This window comes from Epinephelus lanceolatus, chromosome 1 (genome assembly GCF_041903045.1).
Source record: "Epinephelus lanceolatus isolate andai-2023 chromosome 1, ASM4190304v1, whole genome shotgun sequence".
NCBI classification, from domain to species: Eukaryota; Metazoa; Chordata; class Actinopteri; order Perciformes; family Serranidae; genus Epinephelus; species Epinephelus lanceolatus.
Genome location: NC_135734.1, coordinates 43,821,914 through 43,848,230, shown reverse-complemented (window position 1 = coordinate 43,848,230; position 26,317 = coordinate 43,821,914). Strand labels below are relative to the sequence as shown.

At 41.9% G+C, this 26,317-nt stretch overlaps 1 protein-coding gene across 4 annotated transcripts in view; it reads left to right on the top strand.

Annotated features, from left to right (window-relative positions):
• Positions 1 to 26,317, top strand: part of tasora (transcription activation suppressor a) — a 47,141-nt gene that overhangs the window by 656 nt on the left and 20,168 nt on the right. For 3 of the 4 annotated variants that reach the window (XM_033626192.2, XM_033626190.2, XM_033626189.2), the window contains exons 2-17: positions 4,174 to 4,319; positions 6,969 to 7,061; positions 7,173 to 7,245; positions 7,575 to 7,666; positions 10,644 to 10,775; positions 11,120 to 11,250; positions 11,939 to 11,970; positions 12,132 to 12,237; positions 14,767 to 14,870; positions 15,212 to 15,315; positions 16,032 to 16,104; positions 16,372 to 16,446; positions 18,678 to 18,865; positions 19,029 to 19,319; positions 19,505 to 19,691; positions 26,032 to 26,160. In XM_033626192.2, coding sequence (XP_033482083.1) covers positions 4,174 to 4,319; positions 6,969 to 7,061; positions 7,173 to 7,245; positions 7,575 to 7,666; positions 10,644 to 10,775; positions 11,120 to 11,250; positions 11,939 to 11,970; positions 12,132 to 12,237; positions 14,767 to 14,870; positions 15,212 to 15,315; positions 16,032 to 16,104; positions 16,372 to 16,446; positions 18,678 to 18,865; positions 19,029 to 19,319; positions 19,505 to 19,691; positions 26,032 to 26,160 — 1,956 coding nt within the window. The remainder of the gene's footprint in view (positions 1 to 4,173; positions 4,320 to 6,968; positions 7,062 to 7,172; positions 7,246 to 7,574; positions 7,667 to 10,643; positions 10,776 to 11,119; positions 11,251 to 11,938; positions 11,971 to 12,131; positions 12,238 to 14,766; positions 14,871 to 15,211; positions 15,316 to 16,031; positions 16,105 to 16,371; positions 16,447 to 18,677; positions 18,866 to 19,028; positions 19,320 to 19,504; positions 19,692 to 26,031; positions 26,161 to 26,317) is intronic. The other variant, XM_033626191.2, reaches the window with a different exon arrangement.

Sequence of the window (26,317 nt, the reverse complement as noted above, 5' to 3'; positions counted from 1 at the left end):
CTTAACATGTATAACATAAAATGTCACATATTTAACTGTGCTGTTGTGTATATTTACTCATTATTACACATTAAAGAAACTAACGTCACAAAAGTTTAGTAGAAGCTTTAATGTGTGTTAAAGTTAGCGGCTAACATCAAGTCAGAAAGGATGCTAGCTAGCTAGCAGTTAGCCGGCAGCTAACGTGCTTGTTTACGTTTGTTTTCAGTCGCCAGCTAACAGTAGATTTGTTTGCGAGTGACACATTTCATAAACTCAGTTCGGCGTTTAAACGTTTGATTTCAGCTTCATATTGGCATGTGTGTGTGCACATGACAGTGTGAGTGCTCCTGTATGTTGTCACAAAGACAAAGGGAAAACTTCTTAAATGAGGACATTGTTGTTGATTAAGTTGGGAGAGTTTAAGGTGGAGGTTAAGGTTAGGTTTGGTCTTTTAATGCACAGGTTTGAGGTTAAGTGTGTCCCATTGTTTTGGGGGATTGCAGGTACTTAAGAAGTGTGTTTCCCCATTGATTTGAGTTTCTTCTATCCCCAACCAGTCGTTGACAGTGAACTGCAATCAGTAGTGAATTAAAAAGCCCTGGTTTGAACCAAACTGGCAGTTTTTAGGGAGGTCTGTTGCAACTGTAGTACATGCTATTTTAAAGCATCCATCAGCTTGTTTTGGAAGTATGTGAAAGCTTTGATATTTGCTCAAAGTGACTTTTGTCTTTGCTGTTTTTCATCCAGCTTTGGGTGGAAACACATGGTGTGAATTTTTATTGTTGTTTTGAGTTGCATAAATATTTTCTTATTGCATAGTAAAATACATGTTGCTGTATTCAATTCAATTCAGTTTTATTTATAAAGCGCAACATTACCAATCACAGTTTTCCTCAGAGGGCATTACAGTATACAACATCCCTTTGTCCTCAGACTCTCACAGTGGATGCGCAAAAAACTCCCCCAAAAAACCCTTTAACAGGAAAAAAATGATAGAAACATTAGGCAGAGCAACTGAGGAGGGATCCCTCTTTCAGGACACACAGACATGCAATAGATGTTGTGTGTACAGAGCAGGTGAACATTATAAAATTACAGTAATCCATATGACAAAATGATGCATAGAAAGACAGAGAGTGAGAGATGCACAGCCACAACACTAACGAGAATAATTACAGAAATATAGTATATGTGTTATATGTCTATATTAATATATGACAGTGTATGTATGTGACTTAAATGCGTATAATAATGGTAGAAGTGTGACTTATAACAATAGCAGCAGTAGTAGGCACCAGGCAGGAACACAGCAGCGGCACAGCCATGACCGATTCAGGCGTAACTGTGATCTAAGGGAACCTGCGAGACCAGAGAGCACAAAGACTCCACGGGAGAAGCTGAGTTAGTGCAGTAACCGGACAAGAATGTGTACAAATGAAGAGAGAAGGGGCTCTCACAGCTGTACTTTAAGAAGCCACATTATAAGGGCTTCTGAACACCACAAATGTCTTTTGTCTTATGTGTGACCTATGGTGTAAATGGAAAAGCTGTGGGTTACTTTGATGCTTCAGGCACTGACAAACAAATCACTGATCTTTATCAAAGTGGAACCAGCTGTTGATGCAAAGTGTTTTTGCCTTACAATGTGGCACACAAAAATGTTTTCCGCGTTATTACCGTAAATCATCTTTTGTTGAATTTCTGTCATGAGTGGATGTATTTGCAAACCGCCCCCACCTCTCTCAGGTGTTTGATGCTCCAGCTGAGCCCCCTCCTCCACACTGATGGAGGCAGCTGCTGCAGGTAGTCTCCTGAGAATTTGGCACAAAGAAGCCTACAATAGTCTTGTTATAATTGCGGGGGCTACTACTTGTTTTGACGGCTCCCCAGATGCCCGAACCTTTCATTTGGGTGTGGGTGAGGCTCACCTGAAAGATCCTGAAAGCTACATAAAGGGTTTACATTATTCAAACACTTACTACACATTAATCTGGGAATATTGCTACATGTGAAATTTGTTAATTCAACAACTACAGGAATTAGACAGTGTGAATGAGCACAGCTTTTTATGAAACAACTTTTTATTTGTCTGGAGGCTGCTGTGGATGAAGGTGGAAGGCTGTAGCATATCACAGTTACTGTCAGTTTATTGGCAAACAGCGTCATGATCCAAATTTAACTTACTTCCTTATGAGCTAAGGTTACACTATTTGGTTAGATAGTGAGGATATAAAAGATGTAAAAAGTATCTTTTGGTGTGTTACTTTGACTGCTGATACTTTACTTTGGTGCACTGTTCTTCTTGGTTAGGGCTGAGGGAAATATAAGTGAAGGAACAGTCATGATGACAGTGACAGCAGTCGAGGAGCAAGACTTTGGTGTCAGTTCTATTGGAGTCTATTGCCGTGCCCGCCCCATTGACTCCCCATAGAACTGACACCGAACGCCGTCACTGTCATCATGATCGTTCCTTCTTTTATATTTCCCTGGTTAGGGCCCATTTGTTCATACAAGGACATTTTAGACAATAGTGCGTTTCCAACTTTGTGTAAACAGTTCAGCCAAGACCCTTTCCTGTTTCTACATGACAGTGCCCCCTGTGCTCAAAGCCAGCTCCATAAAAAATGTTTTTTCCATTTTGGTGTGGAAGAATTTAACATGCCTGCAAAGAGCCCTGACCTCAGTTGCATCCAAAACTTTGGAATGAACTGGAACTCCGACTGTGAGCCAGACTTTATCACCCAACATCAGTGTTAGAACTCACTAATGCTCTTTTGGCTGAATGGGAGTAAATCCCTGCAGCCAGGTCCATCTTGTAAAAACTGTAAGAATGGAGGCTTTTATATGTGAAGGATAACATACAGCTGAGGGTGATTTAAGACCTGCATCATTCTGTCAGGGTTAATTTCGCATTACTGACCTGCTCCCTGTACATAATCCCGCTGATTACACTGCGATTTACTAAAGAAATCAATAATTTCCCACCTCCTTTTTTTGTTTAAAAAATATTTTAATGCTTCCTTCAGAGTCTGTGATCAAAACTGTGTCCATAGCAATGGTCGGTTATTTACAGCAGTGGTTTGCTATTGGAATAACAGACCGTAGAATGTCGTAATCAACCAATCAGAATCGAGTATTCAACAAAGACATGTAAAGGCATGGTCACACAAAGGTGAAATTACCATTCGCAAATATTCGCCACCTATTCGCGTCCATCCTATGCGAGCCAAGGGCCGAACAAAACGTGCTAAATTCCAAATTTTCATCTTGTCATGGAGTTAAACTTTGATGAACTTTGACCGCTGAAGTTGCAGCTTCGACCAACAGCAGAGACATATTTGTGGAGATATTGATTGTTGATGTGTGTTCACAGCAGATATTGTATGATATTGGCCATGAAAAATAAAAACAGCCACACAGGAGAGATGCTGCCTGGCTGTTTGTGAGTCACTAAACAACCATGGAACATAAGAAAATGGAAAATGTACGAATAACTTCATATTATGCAGTGTTTATTAGCAAGCTAGCTAACATTCATCTGTGTGTATCACATCCAACACTGCTCACATTCAGTACAAATATTGCCTCAGCAGGCGAGGCTCACTCACCTGCATTTTTGTGTGAGTGACTGTGACCTAAGAAAAACACTGGGATCGACTCCTGATTGGTTAATCAAGTCATTCTGAGTTGGACATATCGTGGCGTTTGTTTTATATCAATTACTGAATGCATTAATTTAACTAAAGAGAGGAGTAAAGGTGAGGACACACTGATTTTTTTGTTGTTGTTTATGACTTTGAACTTGTCTGATGGGGCAAGTAAATATCTCTTCCACTGGCCTGACAATAATTGACCAGCCTTAAAGCTGAGCTTCGAGTCAGTTGCATACATATGTGACTCACAACAGTCACATATGGTCACAATGTCCAGGTGTCCACGTACTCTTGGCCATGTTGTGTAAATGTTCGGCTCTGGAATCAGGCTTCTTGGTCAGAAGCTTCTGACAGTTGTTAGCAGATTGAACAGATTGTTACGCTGTGTAGGTGTAGTCAGTGAATCATGGCTCCTACATCAAACCTGTACACTAACGGTTGTTTTGTCTACACAAGAGCTCAGTGGAAAATATGCTTAAGGATCATAAGTGAGTCCTGGGAGTGTAAATACATGTTGACCTTTGTGTCTGTCTTTCAGCTCTGGAGCAGTATGTCTCCACTGAGTCCAGGGAGTATGAAGACATGATGACCATCCTGACCTCCAGCTACATGGACACGAGCTCTGCTGGCTGCTTCACCTACTGCAAACCTCGGCTCATCTACAGTGAACTGCTGGAGAAAGAGGTGAGAGGTGGACGGAAGGAGGAGCATTACCATTTAAATATGTCCTGTTTAATTTAATTTAGCACTATGCATGAATGATATACAATCAAAGTTTGGAGAATTACTCTTGTTCGTCCATCATCCAAAATTTGGTGCAGTAGCAAAATGTGTAAAAGTCTCCACTTAGAAATTCTGTTGAGTTTTTTTTTTCCAATATTGTAGATAAGCAAACGTACAAGGTATGATCACTGTCAACTTTTGCTGCAACCCTAGTCACAATTATAACAACGCTCTTTTGTCAAAGTGAGGTGTGGCACTCGATATGTAAATGCACACGTATGATGCAACTAATTATATTCACGTCCAAATGTGAATTGGCTGCAAAAATTGACTCAAGTAAAAATGCCTTCCTTGTGAACATGCAGTTTTTCATGACAACTTTTTTTTAAACAAGCCTCCATGTTCATGATATTGTTTCAGTCTAAGCATTTGATATTTGGACATATGTACATGATAATAAAGTGTTTCCTGTCTTTTTACAAATGGATGTTAGTATGTCAAGTATTTCCATTTTACCAAAGAAAAGACAAAGGAAGGAGGGCAGCGGCGTTCAAAAAGGTAAAAAATGTTAAAAACTGCAGGTGCTCTTTGGTCCTTGGCGAGGAAGTATAATGAGGAAGAAGAAGAAAAGGCGGTCCAAGGCACTCTGGCAATTAAAAAGCTTTATTAAACAGGCTAGACTCAGGCCGACTCAGGCCAAAACATGTTGGTCCCTGACGAATGTTGGCAATTTTTATCTGTTCTACATGAACTAGCCTGTTTAATAAAGCTTTTTACACTGAACAAAAATATAAACGCAACACTTTTGTTTTTGCTCCCATTTTTCATGAGCTGAACTCAAAGATCTAAAACATTTTCTGTATACACAAAAGACCATTTCTCACAAATATTGTTCACAAATCTGTCTAAATCTGTGTTAGTGAGCACTTCTCCTTTGCCGAGATAATCCATCCCACCTCACAGGTGTGGCATATCAAGATGCTGATTAGACAGTATGAATGTTGCACAGGTGTGCAAGGAATGCGGCCACTCTGAAATGTGCAGTTTTGCTTTATTGGGGGGGTCTGGGGGGGTCAGAAAACCAGTCAGTATCTGGTGTGACCACCATTTGCCTCACGCAGTGCTACACAACTCCTTTGCATAGAGTTGATCAGGTTGTTGATTGTGGCCTGTGGAATGTTGGTCCACTCCTCTTCAATGGCTGTGCGAAGTTGCTGGATATTGGCAGGAACTGGAACACGCTGTCGTGTACGCCGATCCAGAGCATACCAAACATGCTCAATGGGTGACATGTCCGGTGAGTGTGCTGGCCATGCAAGAACTGGGATGTTTTCAGCTTCCAGGAATTGTGTACAGACCCTTGCAACATGGGGCCGTGCATTATCATGCTGCAACATGAGGTGATGGTCGTGGATGAATGGCACAACAATGGGCCTCAGGATCTCGTCACGGTATCTCTGTGCATTCAAAATGCCATCAATAAAATGCACCTGTGTTCGTCGTCCATAACATACGCCTGCCCATACCATAACCCCACCGCCACCATGGCCCACTCGATCCACAAAGTTGACGTCAGCAAACCGCTCACCCACACGACGCCACACACGCTGTCTGCCATCTGCCCTGAACAGTGAAAACCGGGATTCATTTGTGAAGAGAACACCTCTCCAACGTGCCAGACGCCATCGAATATGAGCATTTGCCCACTCAAGTCGGTTACGACGACGAACTGCAGTCAGGTCGAGACCCCGATGAGGACGACCAGCATGCAGATGAGCTTCCCTGAGATGGTGTCTGACAGTTTGTGCAGAAATTCTTTGGTTATGCAAACCGATTGTTGCAGCAGCTGTCCGGGTGGCTGGTCTCAGACGATCTTGGAGGTGAACATGCTGGATGTGGAGGTCCTGGGCTGGTGTGGTTACACCTGGTCTGCGGTTGTGAGGCTGGTTGGATGTACTGCCAAATTGTCTGAAACGCCTTTGGAGACGGCTTATGGAAGAGAAATGAACATTCAATTCATGGGCAACAGCTCTGGTGGACATTCCTGCAGTCAGCATGCCAATTGCACACTCCCTCAAAACTTGCAACATCTGTGGCATTGTGCTGTGTGATAAAACTGAACATTTTAGAGTGGCCTTTTATTGTGGCCAGCCTAAGGCACACCTGTGCAATAATCATGCTGTCTAATCAGCATCTTGATATGCCACACCTGTGAGGTGGGATGGATTATCTCGGCAAAGGAGAAGTGCTCACTAACACAGATTTAGACAGATTTGTGAACAATATTTGAGGGAAATGGTCTTTTGTGTGTATAGAAAATGTTTTAGATCTTTGAGTTCAGCTCATGAAAAATGGGAGCAAAAACAAAAGTGTTGCGTTTATATTTTTGTTCAGTGTAATTGCCAGAGTGCCTTGGACCGCCTTTTCTTCTATTTCCATTTTACATTTAACAAATGCACCGCTGAGATGACGAGGCTTCAGCTAGGCACAACCACATTTTGACACAATTCTTATAGTTTTGGAAATAAATCCAGACTGGACTGTTGGCCTCGTTGGAGGTCTCTACTCTCTGGATCCCTTTCTAGTGTCTTCATGGTGTGTGTGTTTCAGTTTGTGGAGAAGAGGAAGGAGATGAAGGCAGACGGGAGGACAGACAAGGAGCTGGAGGAGAGCTACTGTTTCCTGTTGGCTGATACTGCAAAGGTGAGATTAACAGTGAGCTGAGTTGTTGATTGCTGGAGAGGGAGAGGTCTTAATTAGACAAGCACCTGTCTAATCGCATTCCTGATTTTTTAAAAATAATTTGTGTTGTAGCTGCACTCACTCTGTGAGAAGGGGCTGTTCGTGGGTCAGACCTGGATCACAGTGCTGGGAAACCCCACTAAAGGTAGGCGTGAACAGAGACATGCTGATACAAACAAAGAAAATAACACTGCATTATCATTTTTTACCTTTCCCATTAATTTATTGTTTATTCTGAGCTTTTTCCTGCATGCTGAAATTAGAGGTCACAAGACCTGAGTGTGTAATTTCTAGTGAACACAGGCAGCACTAAAATCAACCTACTTTGTTGAATTGGTCTTTTATCGACACAAAGAATGAGTGAAGTGTTAGGTGGAAAGAAAATCACCTTTGATCTTAATTTTGTTATTCTTTGTTGGTGTGTGTGTGTGTGTGTGTGTGTGTGTGTGTGTGTGTGTGTGTGTGTGTCTGTAGGAGTGTATCTGTCCAGGTACTCAGACCTGCTTCAGAATAACCCCATAACTCCTGGATTCACAGGGGAGATCATCATCTTCAAAGTGATGAAGGTAAATCAGCTAGCTGGTGTTGGTCATCATCATCACAGTCAGCTCACCTGTCAATGGCAGGAAGCGTGTGATGTAACAAGAGTTTCTGTTTCCTGCTTTGCTGCAAGGCTATTCAATAGAAGGCTGAGACACGGGGTCAAACATGGGGGGACTGCACATGCGCAGTGTAACTTGAGCTGCGATTCTGGAGGGTGACAGTGAGTAAGTGCTGACCAGATGTTACTGCGCATGTGCAATCTCCCCAATAGCCTTGCTTTGCTGTAGTGCAGCTGCTCTTTTCTCCTGCACTCTGCTTTGTTTTCATGTAGCTTTGATTTGAGCTACCTTTATTATTCTTTTAGATACAGGGATTATAAAGTGGCTCCTTGTCACAACTAAACATTTGGAGGATTGTTTTTTTTTTTAAGTTTGAACATTCATTAGGAGGATCATTTATGACAGAAACTCTGGGTTGACATCATCGACTTTCAGTTCCCTAACACCTTCTTAAAGGGGAATACCAACTAAATTAAGAATTCAAATATGTTCTTTTTATGGCCTTGGGTGTTTAATCAATATTTGTGACGATGCTCTTTCTCAAAGCCAGAAACCAGTGAAGTCAGTCTCAAACTTTTGATGTCATAGGGTATAAAGTCTGGAGCTGCTTCATAGACAGTGACTGTGGGCCCACGGAATGATTTTCTTTTTTACATCCAAATGAGCGTAGTTTTGAAACAGAAAATGTACCCATATTCTCAGAACATTTCCCTGGCTGCTCTCTGTGTCATCTAGACCATCTTTCACCATTCATTGTCTATGGAGCAGCTCCAGACTTCATAGCTGATGAAAGGACAATTTTGAGTTTTAGTGCTCTAGGTTTTGGATTTAGGACAGTTGTTTGTGTTTACTAATGTATTTTAGATTGTGTTAGACTACAGGAATAAGGTATGAGGTTCAGCAAAGGGGCATAAATCCCAAATGGACTAATGACAGCAGTGTCACCATGCCTGTGTGCTCATCCACATCAATGACGTTCACAGACTGCACATTGTACTCCCACAGAGGGCAGAATTTATGGATTCAGTTCAGCCAACTTTGATCCTGGGAATTTGGCAGCTGACTAAAGGCAGTCACCCCGATGATACAGCTATAAACCTGATTATAACCATGAACAAATCCCCATCAGACAGAAAGTGAGATGATAAGAAAGGACAAGGACATATTACGAAGAGACTGAGACAACTGAAAATGGCAAGAAAGGAACACACGGGGAAGCAGGGTGTCTGCATGTCCCTAAAAATATCTTATAATCTTATAATTTAATTTTAGAAATATTAGCCTTTAAAGGTCATTAAATAGTCTTAAATTAGATAATTGAGATTGTATTTGCAACAAGCATTTTATTTGATTTATATTTTTCCCTCTTTTGATGTATTTTTTTTTTTTATCAAAATGAGTCAATTCTTCTGTGTGAAAGTCCACAAATCTATAAACCTACCACTAAACTCAATACTTTATACCTCCATTTACCTGTTAGCAAAATGTAGATTAACTTTACTCCCTCTTATAACCATATTCCTACATAAAGAGAAACTCAACTGACACCTAAAGTTAACTAAATCATTCTACATGTGGGGGCCAGTGATGTTTGCTGAGAGCTTGTTTTATTAGTGGACCACAGCCAGCACTCAGCACGGGGATCTACAGGTTTAGTAGACTCTCTCTGGGATGTCGGCATCTTAAAGAACTGAGTGTGCCACACTGATCGGCCAGACCTGAGATGATGCTTAATGACACTTAGCAGCCTCAGCCGCGAAGACAAAACACCACGGCCCCAATGTCAGCGTGCTGATCAGTCTCCTAATTCCTTCACTCTCCTCTCTCCCTTGCCTTACCCCTCTTCAGTTACTGACAAACTGGATGAGCTGGTTAATGTTGGAATTGAACTCACCCCCCTGAGCTCTGCTACATCGTCTGCCTCCACCACAACCGAGCACTTGCTGATGATAAAATCTATAGAATTAGAAAATAGTGTTCTCCTGCGTACGTTTTATGAGATTGATGAGGCTGGCGAGGTCTCCTACAGTTTGCCTTCCACTTTGGGCTCCATAAAACCAAGATGGCGACAGTTGAAATGCTGAATTCGAAGCTTTAAAACAGGAGTTCACAAACCACTTGATGACGTCATGGTAGCTGCGTCCATTATTTTTACAGTCTGTGGGTGGTCACCATCTCCGCGTGGGGAGGAGCAGTTGAAACATTTTCAACTTTCTACCTTTTCCAATCTAATGTGACTTCCTCTCAGTCTGTGCAGCCGAGCATAGATCCAGTGATGTAAAAAGAGGAAGAGGATTTGCATCCTACATCGATATGAAACTAGGGATTGATCATTAGAAGAGAATAGTTTGTCATTGCTCAGGTCATGCCTTTATTTGTCATTAAAAATGTACATTTTTTCTGTCTTAAGAGTGTATGACTGCAGCGTGTGACCATCAGTTGTACTTGTCATGGTGCCTTTGGGGATAATGGGAATACACAAGTAGGGCGGGGTATCAGTACTCGACACCTTTAAGGTATCAAGAAATAACCCAGTACCGAGTAGTATGAACACCTCTCCCGTCCAACGATACCGACATTCGATCCTTTTTGTGCCAGATTTAGAAAAAACTGAAAATATGTATGGTTTTGCTCACAGCCAACCACCGCAAGCATTTTTCGATTTTATGCACGGTGTGATTGGCCCACTACCACAGCAGCTACAACCCATACCCATATAGGGTACTGGTATTAGTACTGGTCTTTTGATTTTTATCTAGCTCACTACATAACGTCCACGAGATACACTAGATATGATAATTATCTCAACATTTGAATCATCAGCTGATCCTGCAGTCAGGTGCTTTGTATCAATGACCGTGTTATAAATCTATTTTTCTGTACTTAGTTTGTAGTGATAGAAATAGTAAAATCTTCTTGTTGTGTCTGTTTTTGGTTTCAGGGAAAAGTAAAGAGTATCTATGAAAACATGAAGAACCTTTTAGATCCAACGCCTCGCTTTGACAGCCACATCTCTAAGAACTCCAGTAAAGTCACATCGCTCACCTCCTTCCGCGCCTTCGAACTCACGCAGGTAAATACACACACACACACACACACACACATACACACACACCAACACACACAGTAAGGGAATAACATCTTTGCAACTGTGAGCTCAGAACAAGTCTCATAGAAACCGTTATTAAATACACAGTTATCCCCCCTGGACATTATTACATTTGGACAGAAATAATGATGCAGTGTTGCATCAGATTTGATCTGTAGAACATAAAGTCATTATTAAAATGGTTTAACAGTTATCAACAGCACTTTTTCTGTTGTTATTATTAGGCTTTGGATATAAAGTTTGTGTTGTGTGATTTCAAAGAAGTAAAGCAGGTCTTTCAACACTGTCTGCCCTCTTGTTCATTTCAGCAATACTTCTACGAGTATTCATTCGACGAGCTGCGGGAGCGGCCTCGCCAGGTTTGCCCATATGCTGTTGTCTCCTTCCACTTTAAAGGAAAAGACTCCTCACTCCCCAGCAAACCTCTGGCCCCCATCAGGTATGAAGAACTAGTTAAAGTTTAAAATGAATCTCGAGAACCACTCATCCAAGCAAGTCTTGCAGGATAATATCAGTGTTTATGTATGTTTTGGCCAATTATTGTCACGTTTTTATGTGATGATTTATCATTTTTTCCCCCCACAAATAAATGGAGACATAGAAAGAAATTTTTCTGTTAATTTTTTAATGCAATTTTTTTTATTTAAAGAAACTTCTCTATCTTCGGTCATCAATAACAAGAAATAGATTTATGGGGCGTCAGTGGCTTAGTGGTAGAGCAGGCGCCCCATGTACAAGGCTGTTTCCGCAGCGGCCTGGGTTCGAGTCCAGCCTGTGGCCCTTTGCTGCATGTCATCCCCTCTCTCTCTCTCCCCCTTTCACACTTAACTGTCCTGTCCATTAAAGGCAAAAAATGCCCAAAAAAATATTTTTAAAAAAAAGAAAAGAAAAGAAATAGATTTATTGGATTGCTTCTGTGTGGCAGAAGGAGATCATGATGATATGCTTTGTAAAACAGCAGTAATGTAAATGACAGAGTTTGTTGGAAATCGGCTCAAACTTCCTTTACATGGTTATTCAGATTTAAATTAAAGGTTGTGGACAAACTAAATGCTGCATGAGTTACAATCTTGATTTCATCACTCAGTATCAGAACTGACGTTTTCTTTGCTGTGTTTGATGGACAGGTTGAACAGCCAATCAGCAGAGGGGAGTAAAGGTGAGTCTCCTTTTTTTCCATTTAATCACAACAGACCTTAAATAAGCTGGTTCACACTTACAGCTCAAATATAGGACATTATAGGAAGTGCTGTTTTTCCCTTCTTGCCCTGAATCTGACACCAGTGCTGATGAGCTGTCGTCTCTCTCTCTTTGTGTCAGAGCGTGCTCAGTTCACAGTGTGGACCGGAGATTTGGTGAAAGGTGACCGGGTTCTCTTCCAGATCTCCCTTCGCTCCTTCTCTCCTCCACTCCTGCCCCACAGACTGTGAGTACTGAAATGACCTTCCCGACTTGTTAAATTTGTAATACTGTAGAATATGACTGTTTGCTGTGATCCATAGTCACACATGACATGGTTAAATCAAACTTACCTGTGTCCAGTACAGAGGTAGGAATGGGTTGTATTTTCAGAATCAGAAAGCTAGCATTGCTCCGTCAGAAATGAAAAGTTCAGCCTTATTTAGCTGGGTAAGTACCTACTGAATTAAGTCTTCTCTGTGTGAGGCTTTTATTGTGAAGCAGCTGCAGGAAGTGTTGATGAGAACAGTTGCTTTGTTTCCCTGATTCCACTCAAGGCTCTTTTTTAGTTTATTAATAATAATAATAATACATTATACTTATATAGTGCTTTTTATGGCAGTCAAAGACACTTTACAAATTAAGGGACATGACACACACACAAAAAAAACAGACAAGCAAGAGAACAAATAGGGGATGTGAGAAGAAACTGTCAGTGATTGTAAGCAGCAACAGGTGAGTCTTGAGTGATTTTTTTGAATACGTAGAGAGAGGGGGAGTCTGGGGTGTGAGTTCCAGAGGGTGGGAGCAGTGATGGAGAAGGCCCTGTCCCCCCAGGATTTGTGCTTGGTCCGGGTGGGGTGGGACAGGAGGTTGGCATCGGCAGAGCGGAGTGTGCGGGTGGGAGAGTGATGATGGAGGAGCTCAGACAGGTAGAGTGGGGCCTGGTTATTGAGTGCTTTGTATGTTAGGAGGAGGATTTTGAAGTGGATTCTCTTGGGGATGGGGAGTCAGTGGAGCTTATGGAGAACGGTGGTGATGTGGTCACGGGTGCAAGGGTGGGTGAGTAGCCGAGCAGCAGAGTTTTGGATACAAATGATCTTATTGAGGGTTTTTGAAGATGCGCCATAGAGTAGACTGTTGCAGTAGTCCAAACGGGAGGTGATGAAGGCGTGGATGATAGTTTCTGCAGCTGAGAAGGTGCGGGATGGATGGAGTTTAGTTTAATTGATATGGACATCACAGTAACATTAGAATTGCACATTTATGCACAAGACATAGATTTCCTGGGTTTCGTGTTAGTAGCAAATCACTCATTGGCAACACCTGTGAACAGGAGGCTTTTTAAAAGTTAAATTGTGAAAATAAAAGAAATTACATCCATAAATACACCCACAAAAATACATACGCAGATACACAGACAAAATACATTCACAAATCCATATATAAAGACATGCAAATCGATACCCAAGGATACACACACAAATCTATTTGCAATATGCAAAATACATAGTGGTGTGTCTACTGTAATATGAAGTGTGAGAATAATGTTGTTTCTCATTTAGCCATGATTTAATAACTCTATTGAAAACATTAAAATTGTGTTGTATTTTCATTTCAGTTGATAGACAGTTCCACAGTTTATCAACCTGTCTTTGCCTTTTAACATAGCTGCCGCCTTTGATTTTAGATATACGGAGAAAACACAGGTTAAACTCTGTGATGGAAGCTGTTAGCAGCACATTTGGTTAATTTAATGGGAAGTAACTTTGTGTAAAAACCATTAGTGTATGACATCAGGGGGCGGCTGTAGCTCAGGAGGTTACAGTGGTTGCCTGCCAGTCAGAAAGTCTATAGTTTGATCTCCTTGCTGTCTACATGTTGACGTGTCCTGGGTTGAACTCCAAATTGTGTGTGGCGTGTGAATGTTTACACACACACCACATGTCTCTGAAGAGCAGGTGGCACATCAGGTCCCCTGTGTACGAATGTGTGTGTGTGAACCAGAAAAGCCCTATGTAAATGCAGTCCATTTACCATTTGCACACTGTAAGACAGATCTCAAAGTCCCCACAAACAACACAGACAAAATAATTACAGTAATGATAATTATGATAATAATTATCATGATAATAATGATAATACAACTTAATATTAAATTTTGCGAGCCTCAAAAGTACAACAATAAAATGTTAAAATCCATTAAATAAAAGTCAATAGAATAAAATAGAATAAGCACTAGGCATAACAATAATGTAAAAACCACTGATTAAAACTTAATTACTAAGGCTGTAACTTTACTCCAAATTAAAAAGTCATTAAAAACAAGTGAACAAATAAGAAACCTAGGAATGAATTCTTAGACTTAAGTTTATGATTATTATGATTATTACAGCATCACTAAAGTCGAAGCATTTTCGAGTTCAACTTCTACAGAAGACATGAGGTGATTTAAAGTGTTTAATCGGTCATTGTTTCTTGTTTAGTGTTTTTGGACAGTTGGAACGAGGATGGCGGTGTAGATTTGATCAACCCCACACCACAAACCTTTACAATGGTCACCCTAAAAGTTGGTCTGAAGTACTACCAGAATTGCTGTTTGAAGGAGGATGATCTATGATGCTTCCCCTGATTTCTTTTTTTTTTTTGTGGATGACTAGAACTAGAGCTAGTTTGTTATTAGTTACTTCAGTACAGGATTCTGCTTTATCCTGCGTTAAACAAATGCATCCTCAAAATTTAAAAATGCTCTGTGTGTACCACGTGTCTCCTTCAGACCAGAGAAGCTGGAAATCGGTTGGTTGATGAGGCTCGACCAGGTGACGAAGCTCCTGCCTGCCGACCTGCTCTCTTACAACCTCTACAGCAGCAGCCAGGAAGGTAAAGCCAAATTTACCCTCAGAGTGATGCTACATTTCACACCAGGATGCAGCAGATGGGACTCACTTGATGCTCATACGTTTGCACTGAGTTACAAATAGGTGTTGCTTCCTGTGTTGATGTTCATTGTCTTTGAAGTTGACTGTTTGCTGATTTCAATTTGAAGTAATCAGCATACTGAAACTGCATTCATACCATCATTAAACATCCTGTGTGAAAGCACAATAAGCACAGTGTGTGAAAGCTGTTTGTATTGCTTTATTAGTTTCACTGTCTAAATATTGGTATCATCAAACTAAAACAGAAATTGAAAAAGATTTTATGTGTTTTATTGTGTGTAGTTGTGAAGGACGGCCATTGCTGCAGTCTTCTGGAGGTGACTGACAGAAATCGGTCTTCGACCAGCGTGACGAGACTGCTGCATGAGATGGAGATAAAGAGAGTGGTGGGTTTGGCCTGCTTTGATATTGTAAATCAGCTGCAGTGTAGAGAGATGACAGGATCTCATGTACAGTACGCAGAAGACATTTAAAAAAACAATGTGACGTCTGTAAACATGGCGTAAATATTAAGATTGGGCTTTTATTTCCCTCAGTGGCAGAGACAAGTGTGCCTTTATTTGAAACTGTTTTTTGTTAAAGGCGGCCCTTTATTCCTAATTCCCTGTTCCCTTGTTAATGCAAACTCAAGAGTTTCTTCATGTTTACCTGTTGTCTTGGTTCCTTTTCCATGATGTAAATTATTTTTTTCAATTAAGTTGTCTGTCACTAATCATTCGCAGTTAATTGTACTTTGCTGTTTTTTAATTGGTGTTAAGCTACTGTTAATGCACTTTTATTTGAGAATTTAAAGTTTTTGTGTCACAGTCTCAAAGATAGTTACAATTGTAAATATCTTCCACAGGTGATTATGTCCTCCTAACAGAAAGCGTTTAGAAAGATTAGACAGAGTAGAGTAGCGCATTTTCTGGAGAATATTTGTGAAAAGCTATAAGTTAATGCTTGCTAAGCTTTTAACAGCAGAGGCGTCAGTAGGATGACAAACTGTTGGAGGAGTGTTGTGACAACGTCACACAAAAAAAGGAAAGAAGGAAGAAGAAAAAAGGAGAGGAAAGATAGGAAATGAGAGAGTTATTGTTGAATGGCTTTTGTCTCTCTTCAGGTTCTGGTGACTCCGCTTACAGACAGAGGCTTCCTCATCCTGATATCCAGCGTTCAGATGGCCACACCCACAGGTATGACATGGGACAGATAGGGTCAGAGGTTGATTAAGCTCTGATGCCTTTGTCTGTCACGGCAGCCACTACTTGCAGTGCACACTTCAAATTATTTTTATTAAATATTTTCTCTACAAAAATAATATTGTTACGTATGTCAATGAAGTGTTCACAAAAATTCAACTAGAAAAGTTTGATATCATGTTTTTATGAAGCAGGTATGAGGCATAGAAGAATGAACTACAACATAATACTGAGAATAACAATAGTGTTTTTGTATTTCAGAGAGAGGAGAGAGCTGGAAGAGGTGTCTTCAGGCCTTGTTTGTCTTCCCAGAGTCCAAAGATCTGGCCAAATCCAGTGAGTAACACAGGGGCTGCTGGGTGGGTGGATGGGTGATTCATTTACACTGTTTTCCAAACTGCATATTCATTTCCATGTCATAATTGTATACATTGTTATTCTGTGATCAAGGGTAATCCATTCACTCATCCTCAGTTTGGTGTTGACGCCAAGGTTAGAGGCACAATCACGCATAACGCTAAATTTGTGGTTCATCTGCTAAAATGTCCGTGTAATTTGTTTTGCGTTTGGAAAAAATTAGTAAAAAAACAGGGTCTGTGAATATAAGTATTCTGTTTATCATTATGATGATAAATCATCTTTGGCCAGGCAGTTCATTCGTCAGAACCACAGCTTGAGTGAACTTCATTACATGGGCTCTGAGACATTGAAAATGTCATGGCAGGGTGGTGATAAAGACAGAATTGTTCTCTGAAGGGAGACATATTGGATACATTTCCTTGATACCCTCATCCTCAATGGGATGATTTAGGAGATTTCATTTGGTTGTTTTTTATGAAGGGAATATATTAGTGTTTTTTCATGTTTCAGTGCTCAAGTCCACAAGATTCTGTGCCATGAAAAGTTGTGGCTCCTGTTGCTGGGATGTACTTGTTGTGTGTTGAGTGTGATCACCTTTAATTAGCCCCACCTGTGTACATTGTTTGTGACATTGAGTACCTGCTGAAGAAGGGCATCTTGCCTGAAACGTCCATCCGTATTAAAAATGCAAATTGCAGTGCTGTCCTGATCTTTACTTTAAATACATTTTTGGGGGCTTTTTTGCCTTTATGTGATAGTACAGATATAACATGAAAGGGGAGAGAGAGGGGGAACCCAGGGCCGCTGCGGCAAGGACACAGCTTTTGTACATGGGTCACTTGCTCTACCAAGAGAGCTAGTTGGCACCTGTGATCTTTCCTTCATTACCAAATTCAAATGACAATAAATGCCAGTTTGTCTATTTCAGTGTGAACCGTAGTGTTGGACAGTAAGAGGGCGTCATTTGAGTGCAAACAAGTTACTAGTTTTAGGTGAGATATACTGACAAACGTAAGAGAGGAGCAGATCCAGGATGGACTCGTGGAATCACATAGTCAGTTGACCCTCTGTGATATTAAAGCTATAGTGCGTAACTTCTGTCGCCTCCCAGCGGATAATGTGTTATTACAACTAATAAGCCGGCGGCACTTCCATGTACACAGAGTAACACTCACCACACACAGTGTACACAGAGTAACACTCGCCAGTCGTCACACACCGTGTACACAGAGTAACACTTGCCAGTCGCCACACACTGTACACAGAGTAACACTCGCCAGTTGCCACACACCGTACACAGAGTAACACTCGCCAGTCGCCACACACCGTGTACACAGAGTAACACTCGCCAGTCTCCACACACCGTACACAGAGTAACACTCGCCAGTTGCCACACACCGTACACAGAATAACACTTGCCAGTGGCCACACACCGTGTACACAGAGTAACACTCGCTTCACACCGCGTACACAACGCTAACATTACATTATGTTCATAGCACCATTTCCAAGAAAATAACAAAGTACTAGGTCCAGTACATGTAACAGCAACACATACTACTCATAATATAATTATAAACCAAGTCACTTACTTATCCAACAGCAGCAAGGCAACATCCGTGTCTGCCCTCAGCCCAATTTCTTCCTTCAGGGCTCTCTACCGAGGGAAAGCGACACCAATACAAATCCTTGTTTGCATTCTCCGTCGGTCACTTTCCTTCTTTGCTAATAGACCTTCAGCCGAACATCCAGGCTTTTTCTTTGTGGTAGGATCCACTTCTGAGCCGTGTCTCGGCCGCTTCTCCACCATGTTGCTTTCTCTTTCTACCTGCGCTCTACCTCTTGCTATGACACTTTCCGCTCTTCCTCCCCCTCCCTTCTTGTTGTGAGAAAGCATTTCCTGTGCGCCAGCGTGGAATGTCGCTGGTCGACAAGCATACTAAAAATTATATATATAGAAAAATACCACGTAATGTTAGAGTAGCCGATCGGCTTAATCAGCATTGTGTCATCTCCTCTAGTAGTGGCTTGGGTGAAACGGCCATTTACGGACCTGTAGAAATTACGCACTATAGCTTTAACATTAATTAGTGCAGCTTTAATAAGCACAACGGAATCAACTGTGGAGGATGAACAACACCAACAGTAATCATAAACTGAAGCTTTAATGTAAATATTGATGTTGTGTTTTTATTATTTCCCTATAGCATCAAGGTGTGCCTCCTCGTCCCATGATGCCCCAGAGGGGATGTCTGGTAACATGGTGATGCTGAACAAGTTCACGCCAGCGTTGCACCACGCCCTAGTCAAGGCTCGCGCCAACCCTCCTCCTGAGCTGTCTGTCGGTGTGGAGCACCATGCACGGGAATACCTCACCGGACTGAATAGTGGCAATGTACGACTAACGTCTCCTTAAATTATATTCTTTATTTTGGAAATTGTAGGGGTGTCCACATACTTTTGGCGTGTAATTACTCTATATGTATTGTGTTCTGTGTCTGTTTCTACTAATCATTCCTCATCACATTAAAGCACAAATTTCTGTCTTTGCTCTCCAGGTCCGACAGTACCCGATGGGCGAGTATGAATCCAAGCTGGATGAGGAAGGAAAGCCGTTTCCTGCTCCTAAACACCACCGGTTGAACATGGACAGCTATCTGCACTCCTACCTGTACAGCCCTGCCCTCTATCTGCTGTCAATGGCCCGGGCCAAGCAGATGGTGGACGAGCACTCTGGTCCTGAGGACCCTCGGCAGGCAAGACTCAGGAAGAACTGTGGAGACCAGAGAGAGGCGACGGGAAAGGAGGCGACCAGCAAAGCTGGAGACGGACAGACCAACAATCAAAAGGTGAAAACTGACATTTGGGTGACCACAACTACCAAAACAGTGTGGAAAAGATTTCTTTACCTACATGGTGTCAGTGTGGTGTAGTGCCAACTATTTAGAAACGCTAAATTCTCTTGTGATATATTTATGTTGTCATCTTGGCCTTTCAGCCCAGAGGGAACTCAAAGATGTTTTCTGTCACACAGATGCAGCAGCTGATTGACCTGGTCTTGACCTGTAAGAGGAATGCAGAGAACGAGGTGCGGAGGGAGGAAGGAGGAGGAGGGATGAAGGTACCAGGGAGGAAAAGGAAACTGGAACAGGAGACGGCAGAGAGGGCACTTAAGTTCCTGAAGGCATCACAAGAACCCGGAAGACACAGCAAGATTCCAGGTGAGGAGACAAGAGGCTTATTTTCTCTTTTGAGCAACATGCGTCACTGGGGGTTTTCTGCTAGTCATGTGGCAGGTGATGTCAGCAGTTCTTGGTGGATTGATCCCTAGCTATGTACACTAAGCTTTTGGGACCTGACCTTTGAGGTCAGGGATGAGCTATCCTCACATCACAAGCAAGTTGCTGCCCCAAGTGAAGGAGTTCAAGTATCCTCTTGGTCCCTTCTTTAGTGAGAGTAAAGGTCAAAGTATTTTTTGCACATCCATGTAGCCATGAGGATCTAAGACACTTAAAGGGATAGTTTGGATCTTTTGAAGCAGGGCTGTTAAAGATACTTATCCATAGGCATTGTATTATGTAAAGTAGATGGCGGTCGGTGCGTCCCCCAGTTTGGAGAGGCAAGCTGGAGTCTGACACAGAAGTTGAGCTTGGTACTGTTGTGGAGGTCGGCAACAAAACGTAGCATAGCTAACTGAAAAAAGTCCTACCTAATAAAAAATGGTTCATTCTTTTATGTGCACAGTATATTTAGAGTATATTCACTGCTTTACAATTGGGAGCTAAAGCCATTATATTGCTCTCTTAAAAGCAAAAAACAGTGATTTCACATCACTGAACACACAGGCTGTTGGTCTACTGCTGCCTTGATCAGTTTTGTTCTTGTTATTGTCTGACTTTAGTTCGGGTTCACCAAAGTCATATATTAATACAAACTAACTAAGTGATCGAAGAAGCGATAGACCAGCAGCTGTGCAACTGTAAGTTAGTATTAGTTGCCTGGCATCTTCATATCAGTGTATCAGCACAATTGCAGTTATTATGTTAGTTAAAGGACTGTCTGACAGCAAGGTAAAGTAATGAAAATATTCTAAAAGTAATACACAATTAAAATTATATGGATTTTTTTTGGTTGGGACTTTTTTCAGGTGGCTAAAATATGTTGTGCTGCTTACCCCGTCCACAGCAGTACTTTGCTTAGCTTCAATTTTGGCTCTCCTGCTGCTTCTCCAAACAGGGAGCATGCCGACAGATGTGTACTGCATTTGATACGCTGACTACGGATAAGTACCTCATACAGCCCCACTTCATAAAATCAGAACTATCCTTTTAAGCTTTGTCACCTGCTCATGTCTGCAAAGGCACGAGCAGTTTCAAATATATGACAGTGCATACTGAACATGCCTACAAACACACACTTACACACTTAGTGTGCACATTTAGACCTCTGGTGTAATATACATATATAATGTACATAACTACTGGGGGGACCCAGTAATCCCCTTGGGAGGACCCAAAACATTTCCAACTGAGAGGAGACTTGGACTGACCCAGAATCTATTGTAAGGGCCACACATCTTGTCTAGCCTGTGAATACCTGGGGATACAGTACAGGCCAAAAGTTTGGACACACCTTCTCATTCAATGCGTTTTCTTTATTTTCATGACTATTTACATTGTAGATTCTCACTGAAGGCATCAAAACTATGAATGAACACATGTGGAGTTATGTACTTAACAAAAAAAGGTGAAATAACTGAAAACATGTTTTATATTCTAGTTTCTTCAAAATAGCCACCCTTTGCTCTGATTACTGCTTTGCACACTCTTGGCATTCTCTCCATGAGCTTCAAGAGGTAGTCACCTGAAATGGTTTTCCAACAGTCTTGAAGGAGTTCCCAGAGGTGTTTAGCACTTGTTGGCCCCTTTGCCTTCACTCTGCGGTCCAGCTCACCCCAAACCATCTGGATTGGGTTCAGGTCCGGTGACTGTGGAGGCCAGGTCATCTGCCGCAGCACTCCATCACTCTCCTTCTTGGTCAAATAGCCCTTACACAGCCTGGAGGTGTGTTTGGGGTCATTGTCCTGTTGAAAAATAAATGATCGTCCAACTAAATGCAAACCGGATGGGATGGCATGTCGCTGCAGGATGCTGTGGTAGCCATGCTGGTTCAGTGTGCCTTCAATTTTGAATAAATCCCCAACAGTGTCACCAGCAAAACACCCCCACACCATCAGACCTCCTCCTCCATGCTTCACAGTGGGAACCAGGCATGTGGAATCCATCCGTTCACCTTTTCTGCGTCTCACAAAGACACGGCGGTTGGAACCAAAGATCTCAAATTTGGACTCATCAGACCAAAGCACAGATTTCCACTGGTCTAATGTCCATTCCTTGTGTTTCTTGGCCCAAACAAATCTCTTCTGCTTGTTGCCTCTCCTTAGCAGTGATTTCCTAGCAGCTATTTGACCATGAAGGCCTGAATGGCGCAGTCTCCTTTTAACAGTTTTTCTAGAGATGGGTCTGCTGCTAGAACTCTGTGTGGCATTCATCTGGTCTCTGATCTGAGCTGCTGTTAACTTGCGATTTCTGAGGCTGGTGACTCGGATGAACTTATCCTCAGAAGCAGAGGTGACTCTTGGTCTTCCTTTCCTGGGTCGGTCCTCATGTGTGCCAGTTTCGTTGTAGTGCTTGATGGTTTTTGCGACTCCACTTGGGGACACATTTAAAGTTTTTGCAATTTTCCGGACTGACTGACCTTCATTTCTTAAAGTAATGATGGCCACTCGTTGTTCTTTAGTTAGCTGACTGGTTCTTGCCATAATATGAATTTTAACAGTTGTCCAATAGGGCTGTCAGCTGTGTATTAACCTGACTTCTGCACAACACAACTGATGGTCCCAACCCCATTGATAAAGCAAGAAATTCCACTAATTAACCCTGATAAGGCACACCTGTGAAGTGGAAACCATTTCAGGTGACTACCTCTTGAAGCTCATGGAGAGAATGCCAAGAGTGTGCAAAGCAGTAATCAGAGCAAAGGGTGGCTATTTTGAAGAAACTAGAATATAAAACATGTTTTCAGTTATTTCACCTTTTTTTGTTAAGTACATAACTCCACATGTGTTCATTCATAGTTTTGATGCCTTCAGTGAGAATCTACAATGTAAATAGTCATGAAAATAAAGAAAATGCATTGAATGAGAAGGTGTGTCCAAACTTTTGGCCTGTACTGTATGTCAGGAAAAAGCTGGAGAAAGTGTCGGGGCAAATAATATTTTGACTACTTCACTTGGACCCAGACTCAGATATGTGGTCAGAAATGGATGTCAAGTCAGTTTTATTTATACAATCCAATACCACAAATCACAAATGTGCCTCAAGAGTCTTTACAATCTGTACAGCATACGACACCCTCTGTCCTCAGACCCTCAATTCAGATAAGGAAAAATTTCCTCCATTACCAGGGAAAAATGGAAGAAACTTTAGGAAGAACAACAGAGAAGGGATCTCTTTCCCTGGATGGACAGACATGCAATAGACATGTACAAAATACACCAGTATAGAAAAATAATAGTAAACACAATTGGAATCACGAAATCATAAATTGACTGTAAAGATATTTTAAACGTGCAATACGTAATTTTCTGCTGCTAGGGGTCTCAAACCAAAACAGTAACAGAAGACGGAGTTGGATGATGTCACAAAGTAGCGTGGGATCATGGGAGTTGTAGTCATATAACAGATACAGATCTTACTTAGCTTTACAGTTAGCGATGGCTTCTCCCTCTCTGCTGCTCTCTCTTGCTCAGTGCGTCTTATGTTTAGCTATTCCTCTGCCTCTTTTATGAATGCAGTTCATTTACCGGCATCAGCTCAGCATTATAGAAACCTATCGTTAGATGTTGTGGTTAGCCAGCCTCTGCTCCACACCGCTCCGCAACGGAGGCCGCTGGCCGGAGCGCTGGTGCCCCGGCAGACAGCAGTGCTTGCAGTACACTGGTGGAAATGATTAATATTTCGATAACATCAGCCAGATGTTTGCTTACCTGTCTAGTAGAACACACGCAAGGTCGGCGTCGAATTGTAGTCCTAGATTTTCACAAAGCTCTCTCCATCTCAGAAAGGCCACACCAATATTTATCCTTGATTTAGCTCTCTTCTTATCCCAAATTCTTCTGGGATCGATTGGTTGACCCGTACATTTCCGTTTAACCGGCTTGTTTACCGGGACAGCTTCGGTGTCAGAAGGTGCAGCAACCGTCAGTGCATAATCATGATCCATGACGAGTTAGCTTAGCCTAGCAACAGTAACGTTCATTCTCTGACGTCTCATCCGGTCTGCCGCTTCTTCTTCTCCTTCATTTAATGGCTATGGTAACTGGAGTTACGTCGCCATTACGACCTAATGACACGGTCCGTAACTTTTATTAATATTTCATATTTATCTGGGTTTGAAAAATTGTTGGAAATATTTCTGATAATCAAAGTACACAACTAAACAAAACATATAATATTGGTTTAGTCGTTTTTAGACATTTTTATGTGGAAAAACTACATATTATACCTTTAAGCATGTGGATCTGGGAGGTTTTCAGTAAATTCAGGTGTCTCCTGCTGTGTAAATTTTAACCAGTCTCTGTCTAGATTTGGTGAGAGTCAGTAATTTGTCACACACAGTATTTCTCTGAGGTTCTTGATCTTGTTGCTTGCAAGCGAGAGCCATCACCAGCATTACACAGATATCACTGACGAGGGGCAGTCCCTCCTCAGAGGACAGATTTTAACACCATCACCTCACTGCATGACGGGATGTATGACCGTTTGACACACGTTTTTCACACGTCAGCAGATAGTATTTCTCCATAGCTTCATGAAAACCATTACATTATTTATTGAGTTCCTCTTTTACACACACACACACACACACACGCATGAAGAGTCAGAACAGTTGTCCTGGCAAAACTCTTTCACACGGTGCTAGGTTATTATTAGTTCCCCGACATCTTAATATCAGTGGATCAGTACAGTTGCAGTTACTATGTTATATTAAATAATAGGGCACTCAGACAGCGTCAAACAACGTCAAAATATGTTCACTAAAAGTGAATTTTTTTCACACAGATAGGCTCGGATTGTTAGTATAATTATCCGACAACATAACAGAAAGGAGAAATGAACGTCTGTGTTTACCTTTAGCTGGATTCAGACATGTTCCTCTGCCTGTTGCTGCTCCCCCTCTCTCCTCGTCAGTGTACGTCCATGTACTCCGTGTTCAAATAAATACGGGCAGTCATCAAATTCAAATGGCTCATCCAGATCCAGTTGTTCAAAATCGGGTAAAAATTCAGCCATGACTACTCCAAACAGAGTACCTCCTCGCGTTTGTAAGGCCACTCCAGCGGTAACCTCCTGCAACAACTCAAATCTTGCGAGACGTGACATTTCAGAGCCGGACTTTTTCTCTCTGAGTGAGTGTTTTGACTTGCCACAACAAACATGTCCGAATTTTTACCCGATTTTGACCAACTGGATCTGGATGAGCCATTTGAATTTGATGACCGCCCGTATTTATTTGAACATGGAGTACACGGACGTACACGGAGGCAGGGCTCATTGAAACTGAAGAGCAAACAAGGAGAGAGAGGGAGCAGCAACGGGCAGAGGAACATGTCCGAATCCAGGTTATGGTAAACACAGACGTTCATTTCTCCATTCCGTTATGTTGTCGGATAATTATACTAACACTCCGAGCCTATTTGTGTGAAAAAAATACACTTTAAGTGGACATATTTTCATGTTGTTTGATGTTGTCTGAGTGCCCTATTATTTAATATAGCACGCGCTCACGGGCTGCAGGCAGGTCAGCCCTAGCGTCGTACTGGAGAAATGTCAAATATTGAACATCCTATCACTCATTTAGACAAAAGTAGATCGGAAAATAGGGCCCAGGTTGAAAAAAACATTAGTTCCCCTTTAAAGGACTGTCTGATGTCAAGGTAAAGCCGAGAAAATAAGAATTATATTGATATTTTTAGGTAGGCTAAAATACGTGCTGCTTCACCCGTTAGGGCTGGGTATTGGTTCTCGGTAGCTTTAACGCATTGACCAAATTAACCAGTACAAAGTCATATCAAGGGTTCTTATCCTGGACCATGCTGACCCCCCACCAGATAAGCAAACTTTCTGTTGCTGCCATCTCTAGAGCCACTGTCATCCTGGAAAACAGTCAATATCTGCCTGTTGAGCCCTAGAGCTCTGATCAGGCTCAAAAGGTCCGGCCTCACCCTACGTAAACCTGTACAGTTTCTGTCCAAGGCCGACCTTGTCTAGCCTGTCCCACGAGCTCTAGTTAGCATGAGCTAACACAGCAGCAACAGCTAACATCCAAACCTGAGCCAGCTAATTTATGCCCGGATTGGCTCTCAGTATTTATTGATCAGGTCAGAATGTCTCTACTGTCCAGTGTGTTGCTGCCTCTTTGTATTTTATCATTCATCTTGCAGTGGGTGGCTGATGTGTTGCTTTACTGACATGTTCTCTCTCTGCTTTTGGCTCGTAGCTGGGGGAAGTCAAGTCCCCGCCTCTCCTGGCTCTCTTGCGTCTGTGATTGGCTCGGTGGGTTTGAAGGACGTTGATCTGAGGGAAGATGGATCTGAATTAGCTGCTAAGCTTCTGGGTCTGCTAACAGGTGACTAGATACTAGGACTTTCTGCCAGACTACATACAGTATCTGCTGTAACACCTGTGGAGCCTTTAACTTTTTCTTCATCTTCTTTTTGGTCTTTTCTACTAGTTTGTTCACTCAACATCTTTTTTCTTTATCGCTGCAGTAGCCCTTTCCTTTC